Below are 15,672 nucleotides of genomic sequence, written 5' to 3'. Positions count from 1 at the left end.
AGCAAATCTCACCAAAACCCAAAGGAAAGATTTAAGACTATGATGAGCTATACCTAGAAATGTGAATGATTAGCCCTTTGCTGATTGCTATCGCTAATCTTCAGTAAACATACAAATTTATTTTTACTATTACTACTAAAAAAGTAAGAAAACACCTGTCAGAGCTGCTTCAAGATCCTAGCTCACAGAGGATCACGCTAGCCAGCGGTCATTAAGTAAAAGTCTTTATTGAATTACAGTTTCCATTCTCACGCTGCTGTCTGCAACTCTACGTCTACTAGCTAGATCGGCGAGGCTCCGTCTGAGTCTCCGCCCCGTGCGCACCAACTTAATATCCTAGCCTTGCTCCACCTTTTCCTCCTGACTGTCCTCCTCTGGGTCCCTCTACCCCCCGGGGCTTCTTCCTTCCGGGATTCTTCTGACGCTGACCCGGACCCTTCTGCCTCCTTGCGCCGGGCTTTAGGACCTGGTTCCCTTTCGGGGCTGCTCACTGCGCCGCCTTCCTCTGCATTTGAACTTGGCGCGCGCGCCCAACCTTCCACTTTCCTCTTAACCGTTTCTTCGCTCCCCGATGGAGGTGTGGCCACTCCTGACTCCTGCCCTCCCTCCTGTGGTGAGCTGCCAGCGCTCCCCCCCTGGCTCCTTTCCTCTTCCCTGCTTCCTGGCGGTGACGCTGGTCCCGATTTCCAGCTGCTCCCCCCTGAGTCTCCTCTGGCTCTATCTTCCTGGGGTGCCTCTCTAGATTCCCCCCTTGCCCTGGCCACTGGTGCTCCTTTCTGTGAATCCTCTGATTCACTGGAAAGACTGGGAGATCTCGGGTCGTCGTCATCACTCATCCTTTCCTCTGTCTCCTCCCCTTCGCTCTCTGTTTCCTCCCTTGCCCGTGCCTCTGCACCTAAACCCCTGACATCCATCCCCCCCTCGAAGCCCCCCAGTCCCCCCTCCCCTCCTTCCGGTGCTGGAGCTGGGGGCTGCTGTTGCAAAGGGACGAACGTCGGATATCGGTCGCTTCCCGTGGCAGGCCTCCATCGGAACTCTTCCGGGTCTTCCTCCCTGCTCTCGTTGACGACAGTCACCTCCTCTTCCATCTCTGTGCCGCCGTGCTCGAAACCAGGGTCGTCCCCGAAAATGTCCATGTCCGTCTCTCCCGCACTTCCTCCAGGCGGCGTTGCTCGGCCGGAACAGTCCAGCCACTTCCTGCGGAACTGCTCCTCCGGCCTATCGTCCCACCAATACGAGGGTTCTGAGACAGATCCCGAGGGTGACCCCTCCGGGGAACGGACGTCTCGTGTCGGTTCCTCGTCCGAGTCGAACCCCCTGAACGTGCTGTCCGAAAGCGTGGGCGTGAAAAGCCAGTCGTCGAAAAAGTCCGCTGGCATAGGTCTATGTGGGAAGAGAGCATGAAACTCGTCTTTGAGCAGAGGTTCGTCTAAAGCGTAGCCCGGCACCCAGCTGTTCGCACTGGCCGGGGTGCCCTCCCTGGCGAGAAAGTATTCTACTCCCTCTTCCCCCCATCTGGAGTCCAAAATCTCCGTGACTTCGTTGATGCGCTCCTCCTGTGCCACTCCCGCGTGCCCCGTTCCTTCTCTGAGCGGACTCGGCGCCGTTCCGGGTTCCTGGAACCTGTGCGGTGCCTTGTAGGGAGTGAGCACCGATCTGTGGAACACCGGATGCATTCTGGAACCCTCCGGAAGCGCCAGCCTGAAAGCCACCGGGTTGACCTGCTCTTCGACTTGGTAGGGCCCCAGTTGTTTATGCCCTAGTTTCTTCTTGGCCAACGACCTGGCCGGCACTGCGTGGGCTGCTAACCAGACCCAGTCTCCCACGTGGAGCTCTTCGCCAACCCTTCGGTGTTTGTCCGCTTGTACCTTGTATGCGTGTTTAGCCAGTTCCAGGTGGCGCCGCAGCTGATCGTGGACTTCCTGCAGCTCCGACGCGAACGCATCTGCTGACTGCGGCTCCCCTTCTCCCCTGCATTCCAGTCCCGGGAAGGTTCTAGGGTGCCGCCCGTTGTTGGCGAAGAACGGCGTGACGCCCGTGGATACGTGCTTCGTGTTGTTGTAGGCAAACTCTGCAAGCGGCAGGTAATCCACCCACGTCGCAGGCTGTTGGTTCGCATAACATCTCAGGTACTGCTGCATGATGGCATTGGCTCGCTCCGCTTGCCCGTTGGTCTGCGGGTGTCTCGCCGACGCCAGATTGATCTTGACGTTTAGGAAGCCCATCAGCTTCTGCCAGAAGTTCGAGATGAACTGCCGCCCGCGGTCGGACAGAATAGACCGTGGCAGACCGTGAACCTTGAACACGTGGTCCATGAACAGTTTGGCGGTTTGCTCTGCCGTGGCCACCTTAGCACACGGAATGAAATGCGCCATCTTGGAGAACAGGTCCACCACCACCAACACTGCCGTCTTGCCCCTTGAGCTGGGCAGATCCGTGACAAAGTCCAGAGCCACCCTTTCCCAAGGTTCGACCGGAGTTTGCAGCGGCTCCAACAGTCCAGCCGGCGGTTTGTGCACCGTCTTTGCCCTCTGGCAAGTGTCACACCTCGCCACGTAGTCTGCGACCTCCCCTCTCATTCCAGGCCACCAGAAATCCCTGGCTACTAATTCCACCGTCTTCTCCTTGCCAAAGTGCCCGGCCGTGGGTGCGTCGTGCAGCTGCTGTAGCACCTTGGCTCGAAGTTCGTCACCCGGCACGTAGATGGCCCCTTTACGGATGAGCAATCCATCTCGTAGCTGGAAACCGTCGGCCGCTGCCTTGCCCCCTCGCACCTCTGCCATCTTCGTTTGTGCGAAGGAGTCCCCCTGCAACGCTCGCCGCACCGCCTCTAGGTCCACGGTCGCCGCGGCGCACGCCCACACTGTCGGTGCAAAGATGTGCATGGCGGCCGCTGGTGTTGCGTCCTCCAGATACTGTGGCTTGCGGGAGAGAGCGTCTGCCATGATGTTGGTGTCCCCCGGGACATACTCTATTCGGAAGTCGAAGTCCGCAAAGAACTCAGCCCAACGTATCTGCCTCTGGTTCAGGAACTGTGCCGTGCGCCAGTGTTCCAGATTCTTGTGGTCCGTGCAAACCTGCACCGTGTGCTTGGCGCCGATCAGAAAGTGCCTCCACGCCTTGAACGCTGCATGAATGGCCAGCAACTCCCTGTCCCATATGGTGTAGTTCTGCTCGGACTTGCTGAGCTTCCTGGAGTAAAACGCTCCCGGCCGCCACACGCCCTGCTGGTCCTTCTGCAGCAGGACCGCCCCCACTGCTCTGTCTGACGCTGGCCCTCCCTTGTCTCAGCCCATGCACCTCCTTCCGTGCAAGATCAATGTCAATACTTGATAAGAAACACCCATCCATCGCTTTAATAAAAGCATCCGCATTCTGGAGCGCCGGATCGTTATCTCTCCATAAATTGCGCAACCATGCTTTCGCCTCCCCATGCAGATGGGACATGATGAACCCCACTCTCTCCTGTTCATCTCTAAAGTCTTTATGCAACAGTTGCAGTGCGCACAGTACGTCGGCTCTAAAGTTGGGATACTGTTGCAGGTTCCCATCGAAGTGAGAGAGCAGTCCGCCTGTCCGTCTCGCCAACCCAATTCCCTCCTGCCGGGGTGTTTGCTTTGCCAGTACGTCTAACCTGACCTGGAGATCCCTGCAGGCGGCAGCTGCCTCGTCCTCTCTCTTCCTGGATGCGAGAACCTCGGCGTTCAGTTGTGCCACTGCTTTTCTGAGGTCCTCTATCTGCTGCTCAGCCGTCATGTCTCCTGCCGTTCGTGAGCTCGCTAGTGGGCGCCTGTTTCTCTCCCCTCCTCGAGGCTGCAGATGCCCACAATGTGGAGACGGAGCCTACTGTCAGAGCTGCTTCAAGATCCTAGCTCACAGAGGATCACGCTAGCCAGCGGTCATTAAGTAAAAGTCTTTATTGAATTACAGTTTCCATTCTCACGCTGCTGTCTGCAACTCTACGTCTACTAGCTAGATCGGCGAGGCTCCGTCTGAGTCTCCGCCCCGTGCGCACCAACTTAATATCCTAGCCTTGCTCCACCTTTTCCTCCTGACTGTCCTCCTCTGGGTCCCTCTACCCCCCGGGGCTTCTTCCTTCCGGGATTCTTCTGACGCTGACCCGGACCCTTCTGCCTCCTTGCGCCGGGCTTTAGGACCTGGTTCCCTTTCGGGGCTGCTCACTGCGCCGCCTTCCTCTGCATTTGAACTTGGCGCGCGCGCCCAACCTTCCACTTTCCTCTTAACCGTTTCTTCGCTCCCCGATGGAGGTGTGGCCACTCCTGACTCCTGCCCTCCCTCCTGTGGTGAGCTGCCAGCGCTTCCCCCCTGGCTCCTTTCCTCTTCCCTGCTTCCTGGCGGTGACGCTGGTCCCGATTTCCAGCTGCTCCCCCCTGAGTCTCCTCTGGCTCTATCTTCCTGGGGTGCCTCTCTAGATTCCCCCCTTGCCCTGGCCACTGGTGCTCCTTTCTGTGAATCCTCTGATTCACTGGAAAGACTGGGAGATCTCGGGTCGTCGTCATCACTCATCCTTTCCTCTGTCTCCTCCCCTTCGCTCTCTGTTTCCTCCCTTGCCCGTGCCTCTGCACCTAAACCCCTGACAACACCCATACGAGGTGTTTTTAAGGATCTGACTTGGGCACTAATAAGCAGTTCTATGAGAGACAAAAATTAGAAATGTATGTGAAGCGGCAACTTAATCCAAGATGACCAAAGGAGTCACAAATTACTCTGCAAGTAGGTGGAAACTAAATATTTTACCTAAATATTGTTCTGTTTTGTGGTAAGACAGCATGGAATTCCCACAGTGCTAAATCTGTCTGGAACGGACCAATTAAGATTTCAGCTAACAGGGGTTCTGGATCATCAGTCAAGAGTGAAGGCCAAGGGAATATAATGGGAGAGAAAGTGCTAAAATGTGGCAAACTGCACTGAGACAGAATGCACTTAAGTTAAAATGCATATATTGGGTGGGAATATCCATGAGTACAAAAAGTCTAGCTCTGAACATTCTCTTACATTGTCAAATAAATAAGCCCAACAATTCATTAAGGAGAAAAATTCATTTTACCTGCACTTCAATTTGTAAGTCTTTGTCCAGAAGTGCCCTTTTCTTTAGTATTTCCGCTTTAAGTTGTTCCTTATGTTTGAAGAGCAGAGCCGAGAGTTTAGTTGCATTCTGTTTACTGCGCTTTTGTTCCACACTCTCTTCTCGCTTTCGTTTCTTAGCAGCCTGTTTTTCTTCTTTATCTATCTTATCCAGAATATACTTCATTACTTGGTTGCACACTATCATTCTGGAGAAGAAATAGAAAAAATACTATTATGAAGAGACTAATGAGGGGGCGATGGAGAACCACAAAGATTGCATTTAGTAATCAAATAAAAATAAGAATAGTTTTAAGATAATGACTAAAGCTGAAGAGCATTTTTAGGGAGAAGAAAAAAATATAAATCAGAAACCAAATCTTTTTATAGTACCACAGCCTCTATATTAGATATTAGTACACATTATGTGAAGCTACAAGGTGTATAAACAGGCACCCCAACCCTCTAAATAATATTCTGTATTCACAGCTTTCCTTTCTTTTCCACCGTTCAAATTTTGTAGAATAGTAAAAATACCAGCAGACATGGGACAATGTCAGGTCATATTGTAAGCATGCAGAAAAAACATGGAGCGGTTTAGGTAAAGGGATGCTTACAAAAACATACTGTTATCCAATTTTGTAGCATTGTGCATTTTGTGGTTTCTGTGTAGGATCAGAGGTTGGAAGAAGTTACTTAAAAGAGATCGCAATATTGAGTAGTATGGTCGCAGCAGGAGAAAAGAGACCCCCGGGCTTCTTCTCTGCCTCTTATCCCCCCTCCTCCTCTCCAGCCTCCAATTCTGCTCTCCACCAGACACTTCCTGCTCACTAAACCCTGTTACCTCTTCACCTTCCAACACCTTCTCCCCCTAGTCTGCTCCCTCTTCTCCCTCTGACCACTCACTGTCATCCCACCACCTGGCTCCAGATCTTCTCCCTTGGGGGTTCCCCGGCTGTTGACTCCCACCACTTCTTTGCACCCAGCCAGTTCATGACACAATGGCTCAAACAAACATGAGCAATCATTTCTATGAGTAAGTTGGTAGTAAACGTTTACATTAGCACATATTCTTCTACACCGGAAAATACTGAAAGGAACCATACGCCTTGCTTAATGTCTGTCCATCTGCCTTACCGCTGATTCTCTTCCCGTTCAGCAGGGGTCAACGTCTTTTTCTGTTTTAGATGCTCGATCACAGCGTTGTGCTTCATTACCACCTTCAAGAAAAGGGGGTGGGAAATCAAAACCTTTGATGGCAAGAAGCGACAAAATGAAACACACTTTTAAAGCTGCAGGTAATTTTAAACCTGAGTGTCACAGAGATTAAACCCATGGCCAGTAAAGTAAAAGTGACCTTCATTTGCTCAGCAGTTGCCTGTGCAATTCTGGTGAAGGGAAATAGGAGCCCTCGACTCCTTCTAAAGCTGAGGAAGAAGCAGATCAGGAGGGGTGGGGTGGGATATTAGCTGCAGAGGAAGATTTGATGGAGAAGTACGTGAGCTCAGAGTGAAGCATTCTCCGAGTTTCAATTAAAGAGGACTACAAAATGCTTTTGAAGCTCTCCTTCAATTCTGTACAGAAGCCTTCAAAGTATTTTAGATGTATGGCACTATAGCAGGAATAGCCAACATGTTGCCCTCCAGATGTTATTGGATGCCAGCTTCCATCAGCACCAGGCAGAATTACCAATGGTGAAGGATGATGGGAGTTGAAGTTTAACAAGTGGGAGGACAGGGACGTCACCTACTCTAACACTGTAGTATGGCAACAGAATTGACTGTGTATGAATTTTCTTCCCCAGATCCATCACTAGTAGTTTACAACACTAGGCTGCTATCATGTCAAGTCTTCTCTTCTACAGAAAAAATGTAGTGCGGAAATAGTGTGGAAGACTGAGCAATCAGATCCAAGTCTCTTCTCCCCTGAACTGAAGACGCCCTGGCAGCAAACTTTGAAGTAGTAAATCATGACCCAGATGCCACCAAGTACTTTAAAAAAAACACCATTAGATACAGAACATCTGTTACATTTACAAAAAAGGGATATGCAATGTAGTTTAATAAGGAAAGACCCCTAAGATTTAAACCAAATGCACAGGCCAAAGGATTCACACGCATATAGCTTGATGGCCAAGAACAGGAGTGATAATGTCTTTGGATAAGTGTACCTGTTTCTGGATAATGTCACTCTGATTAGAAGCCTGGAGGGAGTGCTCACGTTTAATTTCAATATGCTGCTGTTTTTTCTTCTGCTGCTGCTCTCTGAGCTGCTGAACCCTTTGCAGTTGCTCTTGAACGCTGGCCGCTTGAACAGTTACCACGTTCTGGATCTGATGAGCTTGCACCGGGCCGGCTTGCTGAATCTGAATAGGCAACTGAAGTTTAATTTGCTGAGGCAGACCACCTTGCTGGGCCTGTAGCTGAGCCACAACATGGGACTGGAGCTGAGAGAACACCTGGACTTGCTGCTGAAGCTGCGGGACTGTGATCACCTTAGTCTGTGGTGGCTGGATTTGCAGCTGAGGACGTGGAGATTGCACGGTAACTTGATTTACGTTTGGCGTGGGTGGCAGAGTTTGAACCGAAGTTGGAACCTGGGGCTGCGAAGTCTGGATTTGGATCGAAGGATGCGGCTGCATGGGGACGTGCTGTGGTGCTGGAGTCTGGACCTGAGCTGGCTGAATCATTTGAACCTTGGGCGGGGTCTGTGGGTGTACCCCTGACAGGGCCTGGCTTTGAACTTGAGCTAAAGGCTGCCCTTGCGGAAGGCTCTGGGGTGGAGTCTGAGCAGTGGCTGGAGTTACGGTTGGTTGCGATACTGGAGGCTGTGCTTCGGAGATGACTGGGCATGGAAGTGAAGCTGGAGGCTGAGCTTCGGCGGCTGCCTGGGCTTCAGCCCGAGGCGGAGATTGAGTAGGCTGCGTCTGAGCTGGAGGCTGAGGCTGAATACTCTGGGGTTGCCCCTGAGACTGGCCTTGGAGCTGACTCTGAGGTGGCTGGGGTTCAGGAGGAGGAGGAGGAGGAGGAGGAGGAAGCTCTGGAGCTGGCTGTGTTTGGGTCTGTGCTTGAGAAGCTTGCTTCTGTTCTCCTGCAGCTGGGAAGATAAAAAGCAGGACTTACCTTCAGAGCCACACTAACAACAATCTGAGGAGCAGCTTTCCTTCTCTAAGAAGCCACCACAAGGCTTCAGCATTTCTAAGCCTGAAAAGCATTCCCTAAGAAAAACTACTTTTCTTTCAAAGCTGAAATGCATTTGTTTCTATTTAATATATATATATATATTTTAAAAAACAACCCTACCTGGTGTTGAGGTGGAAACTGTAGTTGTCATAGTACTAGCTGCAGTAGCTGCTGCTGCTGGTGGAAGTGGGGTGAAAAGAAACCGCTGGATGGTACCATTTGGCATAGCTGCTTGCATTAGTTGTTGTCCTGGTCCTGGTATTACCGTGACACCCTGCGGGATCAACTGCAACTGCCCAGTAGTTTGACCTTGCCCCTGAATCACCACAGTCAAACCTTGACTGCCACCCTAAAATTGGGGGAAATGTAAAAGTCAATACCCACAAAAGATCCCAATGGAGTATATCAAGGGCTTGCACCGTGTAATGAACTTTCCAGCTGGAATGGTTGGTGACACCCAATGTTGGTGCGTCCCCTTCTCCTCCCTGCAATCACCCACCCACAACTTGCTCCCGGAGGCCCCCCAACCTTTCAGAGAAAATCTTGATCGAATACACAGGAGCTGCAGGGAGGAGAGAGAATCCCTTCCACCGCTAGTGGATAAGATTTCACCCACAAGCTCTGGCATTTGGTTATTAAAAAGAGCAGTCTTTTCTGAAAAATCATTTACCACACCTATAAGTTGTTGCAAATTTTTCAACAACAAAGCTTACTGGGAAATGAATATATATTGAATTGAAAAAGATGTTTTAAAAAAAATTGTTTTAAAAAAACAAACCCCACACAGAAGCCTGGGAATTATAGGGGTAGAACTACCAAAACAGTATAGAAATTTATTCATATATGCGACTACAGCGGCAATGATGTTATTTGCTCCAAAATGGAAAGAAGAAGGCCCGACAAAAGAAGAATGGATACAAAAACTTATGGATTATGCAGAGATGGTGAAATTTACTAGAAAAATAAGAAATCAAGATAACAAACTTTTTATAAATGGATGGAACTGGTTTATTGAATATGTACAAATAATTTGTAAACAGATAAAGACACTGGCAGCGTTATTGTAATAACCTGCAGTTTCATAAGAGTAAATAATTAAAGCAGATGAATAAAAGAATAAGTTAAGTTAATTTAGAATATGCAGGAAATGATAAAAATAAATTTAAGGAACCGCAGAAAGAGGTGGAAGGAAGCAAGGTTTTGAAATGTTTTGTGTGTGTGTGTGTGTGTGTGTGAGAGAGAGAGAGAGAGAGAGAGAGAGAGAGAGAGAGAGAGAGAGAGAGAGATTTTCATATACATTTCAATAGTTTTACAGTCATTTTAACATTTCAAAATTAGACTTCCTCCTCTTTCTGAGCTTTGAAATGTTAAAATGACTGTAAAATTGGAAATCATTAAAAAAACAAAAAAGAAAGAAAAGTTTTTCAACAATAATGCAACAGAAACTAAACATATCATTTGAGAGCAACCCATTTACCTCACGTGGTAGAGGAACTTTAGCTTATGATGAATCTTTTCCCAAACTTCTTACAAAAATGTAGTAGATGGAGTTATTAACTCAGAAGATGCCTGCTTTAAATTGACATTGCACGTGCAAGGAAAGGCAAATCATCGCCACACAACAAACATCACAAAAGCTTACCTGTCCTTGTGTGAGCTGCGTGAGCTGCGCCATTGTAAGTTTCACCTGACCCTGTTGAGGACGAGGTGGGTGTGGTGATGCAGCTTGCGGCTGCATGTGCTGCAAAGGGGCTCCTGGAGTTGTCACTACCTTTGGATTTGCAGAAACGGTGGTAGCACTAGACACTGCTGTGGAAACAGGCTGACCTCTGATTATCTGGGTCACTACTTGCTGGGTCTGGCCTGCATGGACATATCATTTGTATCATTAAGAAGCTGTTCCCAAGACAAGAAGCCTCTGCGAAAAAGAATTCCAGGGCTGCTTCTCCCTCCCATCTACCAAGTTCCATTGACCAGTAAAATCACTGGGTCCATTGACCAGTCATGTGCCTCTATGTCTCTTCAAAGCCATGAAAAAAATGCAGCCTAGTATTACCTTTTCCTCATTCTGCAGCTTAGTTATAATATATGCCAACGTGGCTAAGCTTTGGTCCTCTGGATGTTGCTGGGCTTCAATTTCCAACAGCATAGCCAATGGCCAGGGATAATAGGAGTTGTAGCCCAACTGTATCTGAAGGGCCGAAGCTTAGCCACTCTTGATAGAAGCCAGGATGTACAGGAACACGTAACTAGTTATGGAAGTCCAAGATGGGTTTGGACTCGTGTTTCTGAAAAAGAAGCCTTCAGTGCAGTCTGCAGTGGATCTCAGCTTTTCAATCCACAAAAAAGAAGGCAAAGATTCCTATTTTCTAGCAGAAGCACCTTGTCTGAACCTAAGAACAATCTGAAGACCAGCCAGAGTATTTATCATATTTATGATTCAGAAAAATAAGATTCCTATCGTCTAGTAGAAGCACCTTGTCTGAACCTAAGAACAATCTGAATACCAGCCAGAGCATTTATCGTATTTATGGTTCAGAAACAAAAAAAAGTAGCAAAAGGCATAGTGCTTTCTTTTTAGTATTATTCAGCTGACTGGCCCGAAATGTTTAAGTTTTATCGGTAATTTAAAGCAAAAACCCTAACACAGACATGCCTGAATTTGTGTTGATGATACTTCTTTTTCTTTTTTAAATGAAGAAAAAAAAAATCATGGATTTCACATACTGGAGGTTTAAAAATCAAAATTAACCTACTAGTTGGAAGAATACCTTGCTGTACCACGACAGGTGTTCGAATGATGGTCTTTCCTAATGCTGATTGCTGAAGTGGTGTCCTTATGACTGTCATCCCAGGCCGGAGAGGTGTCCCAGCCATTACCTACACAAGTTACAAGGAAAACAGTCAACTTTTTCTTCAACTAAACTTATTTCTATACATATTGTGACTTGTATATGGAAAAAAACACAACTTTTAAGAAACCATTTTTTTAAAAAACGGTTTTTCAGGTAAGCTAAAAGTTGAAAAAAGCAAAACATCCCCCAAAGTTAAATATAAAATGTAACAATATACAATAATATACTGTTAAATTTTTACTTTGGGTTCCGCCCCCAACCCAAGCTTCTTATTTATCCAAAACACTTTTCAAAAGCCTTTTTAAGGTGCAAACAACATTACTTTTTCTCTGGTTAATCCACCGCTCTTCAAACATCTCCATTCATATTTCTTTTCATGAAGTTTTATTTATGTAATGCAACCCGAACATTTGCAACAATAATAAAACTCCAGCGCTATGAAAAATTAAATCGCGTATGTATTAAGAAAAAACTGGAAGAAATGACAGACTGACCAAGAAAAACACGCAAGAGGACCCATAAAAGATGGGTAGCAAGGAGACCTGAACCAGCCCAGAAGCCAGCTGATTTAAAGCAAGTCCCCATAAGTCCCCATGGTAAAGATCTATTGAGAGATAAGTGACAAAAGTAGACAATGTTCTAGTTCGTGCATAATGCTCAGGCAGGCCATGACTTAGCAGAAACATGCAGGTTCCTACAGCAACCATGGCTTAGCCCCAGGTAGTGCCGGAGGAGTAGAAAAGTGCAGTGGATGCAAGCTTTGGTCCAGGATGCTGGCTTAGTGTTATGCGCAAACTGGGCCAATGAGTGTCTCTTAAGAAAATCAACAATTGTATGAAACCCTAGGTTTAGGTTTCAGATTTTTAGGTCCACGTTTTGGCACTGTAAATAGTTTCTAGATTAAACGCCATCTCAAATGGAGTCCAAGAGCAACCTTATTACAAAACTACAAGATCATTCATCCTAAATAAATAAATAAATAAATAATCTTACTTGTGAAGCACTCGTTGTACACACAGTCCCTGTGTTATTTGGCCTAATAGTTACAGTTGCTGTCCTTGGCTGGAATGAAGTAAATGTTTGTTGGTTTGATCCAGTAGTTGATGGAATGATACCCAACACTTTCTGCTGCACTTGAACTACACCTATTTGGGGAAAGTATTCATCAATTTAAAAACATTACTAAGTAAAAGATTAACACCCTCTTGTTTTAGGTGATTGACTCACTCTGCAGAATATTTATACAGGTCTCTAAAGAATGAACCCACATTCAGGAGGGTTTATACTGGTGTGCAGTAGGAAGAATTGACACATGTTCACTTAAATAAGAACCACACTATGCCTCAAACTTGTACACCGCTAAAGAAAATAAGCAATCTTAGTCGCTGAGAATAGTTCTAAAATTTGAAAGTTTACAAGGGAGTTAAAGCAGAAGAGCAGGTCTTAGTTTGGGTTTAAAAATGATTTAACAGACACATCTTGTAGAAAACCTGCGAGCATAATGACAGCTCCTTCTTCAACTGAGAAATCGGGAACGGCACAAAGGATCACACATATCAATTCTAATCTGGCACAGACATCTTTCGATCTTCCCTACAGAGAAATGGTATTTTGGCAACCAGTAGTTTGGCTAACCAGATTCCTTGCTAAATGTATTCCTTTATCATGGTTAAGACAGAAGAAAGAAATTCATTCGGTGGAGGGGAAAGGCAGTGAATGACCCCATGGTTCTCTCTTAATCGCTTTAACTACCATAAACAAGGCCTACATGTTACATCTGTATCTCTCCAGATAGCAAAGACAAAACTCAAATGCATAGCTAAGTCTTTAAATGGTGTCTGAAACTGTAGAAGAGGGGGGAAACTGAGTTCCCTTGGGGGAGAATGCTACAAAGGGAGCCTCAATGCAAAGAAAATCCTGTATCTCCTATATCATGTGACCGACCCACATATCCCAGCTGATGGGACCACTAGCAGGGCCTCCCCTGCAGATATGAAAGCACAAGGCATTACCTGTGCAAAAGGCATTCCTGTAAGTAATTGGGCCTAAAGCCTTTTAGGGCTTTGTACACCAGTAGAACCACTTGAATTGAGCCCACTAGCATACAGGTATAGTGCAGTATCTGGTTGGATCGGCCACTGAAGCTACCTGTGCTCTGAGTGTTATCTTAGAAATGAGAAGAACCCGTCCCTTCAGGGTGCTATATCACCCAGAACTGTCTTGTCTTCCAAATTCCTGAACTTGGGAGGCAACTTCCCATAGCAACTCCATCTTATCAGGATTCAGTTGGTCAGCCAGCATTCAGCCAATCATGTCTCCAGGTACTGGTCCAGCACTTTCACTTTTTCTCCCAATTCAGATGAATTTTTGGGGGGAGGGGGGAGAGAAAGAGCAAGCAATTGAGCCTGTTGGCTACCTGGGTGTCAACTGCATATTTGGCACGCTGTGCTCCAAATCCCCAGCTAACACCTCTGTTCAGTTTCGTATTGATATTAACTAGCATGCCGTCAAAGATAGTCCTGAAAGTAGGCGTGGAACTGCTGCAACACAGTGCACTCAACCAGCAAAGCCTTTCCATGGTCAATGGTAATAAAAGTAAAAGCCTGGGAACTCTCTAACATACTGAAAGGCATATGCAGCCCTTCTATTAAGCCTGAGAGTATTTTTTTTCACTAAAGTCTTCAAAAGCTGATAATGTGGAACATTATGTAGGTCAGCAAAGGGATATCAAAGATAGATAATTTTAAACAGTAACAAATTCCCACTGGAGAAACTTTAAAAAGCTAGAAATCGTTTTTCAAAAAATATGTGATCACTCGATTTTCCTAGGAAAATATGTCTTTGGAACCCTCTTGCATTACATACCAGATAGGCACTGTCTCTATTGTCTTTTTGGCCCCTGCTGAAGACTTCCTTTTTCTAAAAAGTATTTTAAGCGGGTATTTATTTATTTATAATTCCAGTTTGCATTTGCATGCATGTTTTGATGTTTTCATTGTTGAAATCGCTTTGTGATGCTTTATGAAAAAGCGATTCATAAATGGAATGAGCAAGAAAGAAAGAGTTCAAACTGCAACGGCGTTCTCCTACCTCCTTGAGTGGCTGGGACGTTAACAGCAACTATCTTGCTATTTGCTGGTAGAGGCAGCTTTGTTATCACTTTGCCTGCCATAGTCACTGGGCTGCTTGCAATCTGGAAAGTCTGACCACTGCTGGAAATGGTTGTTGCTGATGTAGCAGTTGTGCTTGTGGCTAACAAAACAGGAATGGCGGTCAGTTTCTGTTTTCTCGAGACAGGCCACTAACAGCAAGTATCATCGCAGCACTGCAGAAACCTATGGCATGGTTGCCTTTAAAATGCTGTGTGCTCTAAATAATGTCGACAAGGAAAAGTCTTAAGAGCTGGCACTTTCTTATGAAGATTATAAAATCTTGAATGGTCGCAACAGTGGATAAAGAAATGCTTCTTTAAAAAAACAAGCCCCATCTTTACAGTACTTCAGTTCATCCAGTGAAAATTTTCAGGACAGATGAAACAGAAGGGCTGCTTCATGCAAAGGAATTCATTACCACAAGGAATGGTGGCATCCTTACATGAATTAAATCTATTAACTGCTGCTAGCCATGACAGCTATTTCAAACCTTTATGACAGAGGCAACATACATTTCTGAGTATCAGAATACAGGGGTAAGCTTTCCCCATCACCACCATGCATTGCTTTGAGCTTCGCTGGGAAATGTGACTGTTCTCTTGAGGAGACATGAGTGCTAGGCTCAGTGAATGAGCCTTGGCCTAAACCAGTTTATGCCCTTATAAAGCAGTTGAGGCACACCCCATATTGACAAATGTATTAACTCACAACTACAGCTTTTAACAGAAAAAAAAAATGTCTTTCTTCCCAGTTCAAGGATGTAGCTGAAGAGAGCATCAATTAGGTTTTAAATACTTTGTGTGACTGCTTCCCAGCTGTGAGCTTATCGGCAGTCCCCTATCCCACTGGAGATCATGGCTAAGAGATGCCTGGGCATATGAACGACCTCTAATAGTACAAGTAAAAATTTGGTTATACGTGTTTTGTTTTTAAAGGGTGAAGATTCTCCCACTTTTTTTTTTTTTTAAACTAACTCACTCATTTACCTGATGAAGACTGGCCTTGTTTAACCCAGGTAGCAAAAGTCTGGTGAAAGTTCTTGTTCTGCTGGAATGTTACTGTAGCTGGAGATCCCACTTTAGTAGCAAGCACCACTTTGGTTCCACTGGGAATAGAGCGTGGTAATGGGCCAACCATAACTTTCTGAGGAGTGGAGACGGTGGTTGCCGTACCGCTGGTAGTCGTAGCTGTAGCGGCGCCACACACGGCAGGCAACTGCTTCTGTTGCTCCAGTCGCTTCTAAAGGAGTTAAGCAGAGGGGTAAAATGAAGAAAAGCTACCACTAGTCCGCTCTACAATAGCAGCCCCCTCACCCTATGTTAAAATAGCACACTAAGGCTGCTGTGATCTTACGAATGCTCATTGGAAAGCACGCCACGTTAAACACAGCCGGACTTG

At 46.6% G+C, this 15,672-nt stretch overlaps 1 protein-coding gene across 11 annotated transcripts in view; it reads right to left on the bottom strand.

The window, feature by feature from the left end:
* Positions 1-15,672, bottom strand: part of BPTF (bromodomain PHD finger transcription factor) — a 74,745-nt gene that overhangs the window by 16,787 nt on the left and 42,286 nt on the right. For 7 of the 11 annotated variants that reach the window (XM_081181206.1, XM_081181201.1, XM_081181210.1 and 4 more), the window contains 9 exons: positions 15,261-15,513; positions 14,213-14,374; positions 12,116-12,267; positions 11,024-11,147; positions 9,910-10,130; positions 8,388-8,616; positions 7,256-8,181; positions 6,223-6,305; positions 5,069-5,294 (listed from right to left, as the gene is read on the bottom strand). In XM_081181206.1, the coding sequence (XP_081037332.1) occupies positions 5,069-5,294; positions 6,223-6,305; positions 7,256-8,181; positions 8,388-8,616; positions 9,910-10,130; positions 11,024-11,147; positions 12,116-12,267; positions 14,213-14,374; positions 15,261-15,513 (2,376 nt within the window). The remainder of the gene's footprint in view (positions 1-5,068; positions 5,295-6,222; positions 6,306-7,255; positions 8,182-8,387; positions 8,617-9,909; positions 10,131-11,023; positions 11,148-12,115; positions 12,268-14,212; positions 14,375-15,260; positions 15,514-15,672) is intronic. The other 4 variants (XM_081181202.1, XM_081181203.1, XM_081181204.1 and 1 more) reach the window with 3 other exon arrangements.

Source organism: Podarcis bocagei, assembly GCF_964188305.1.
Source record: "Podarcis bocagei genome assembly, chromosome: 2".
Classification (NCBI taxonomy): domain Eukaryota; kingdom Metazoa; phylum Chordata; class Lepidosauria; order Squamata; family Lacertidae; genus Podarcis; species Podarcis bocagei.
This window is presented reverse-complemented; position numbering and strand designations above follow the sequence as displayed.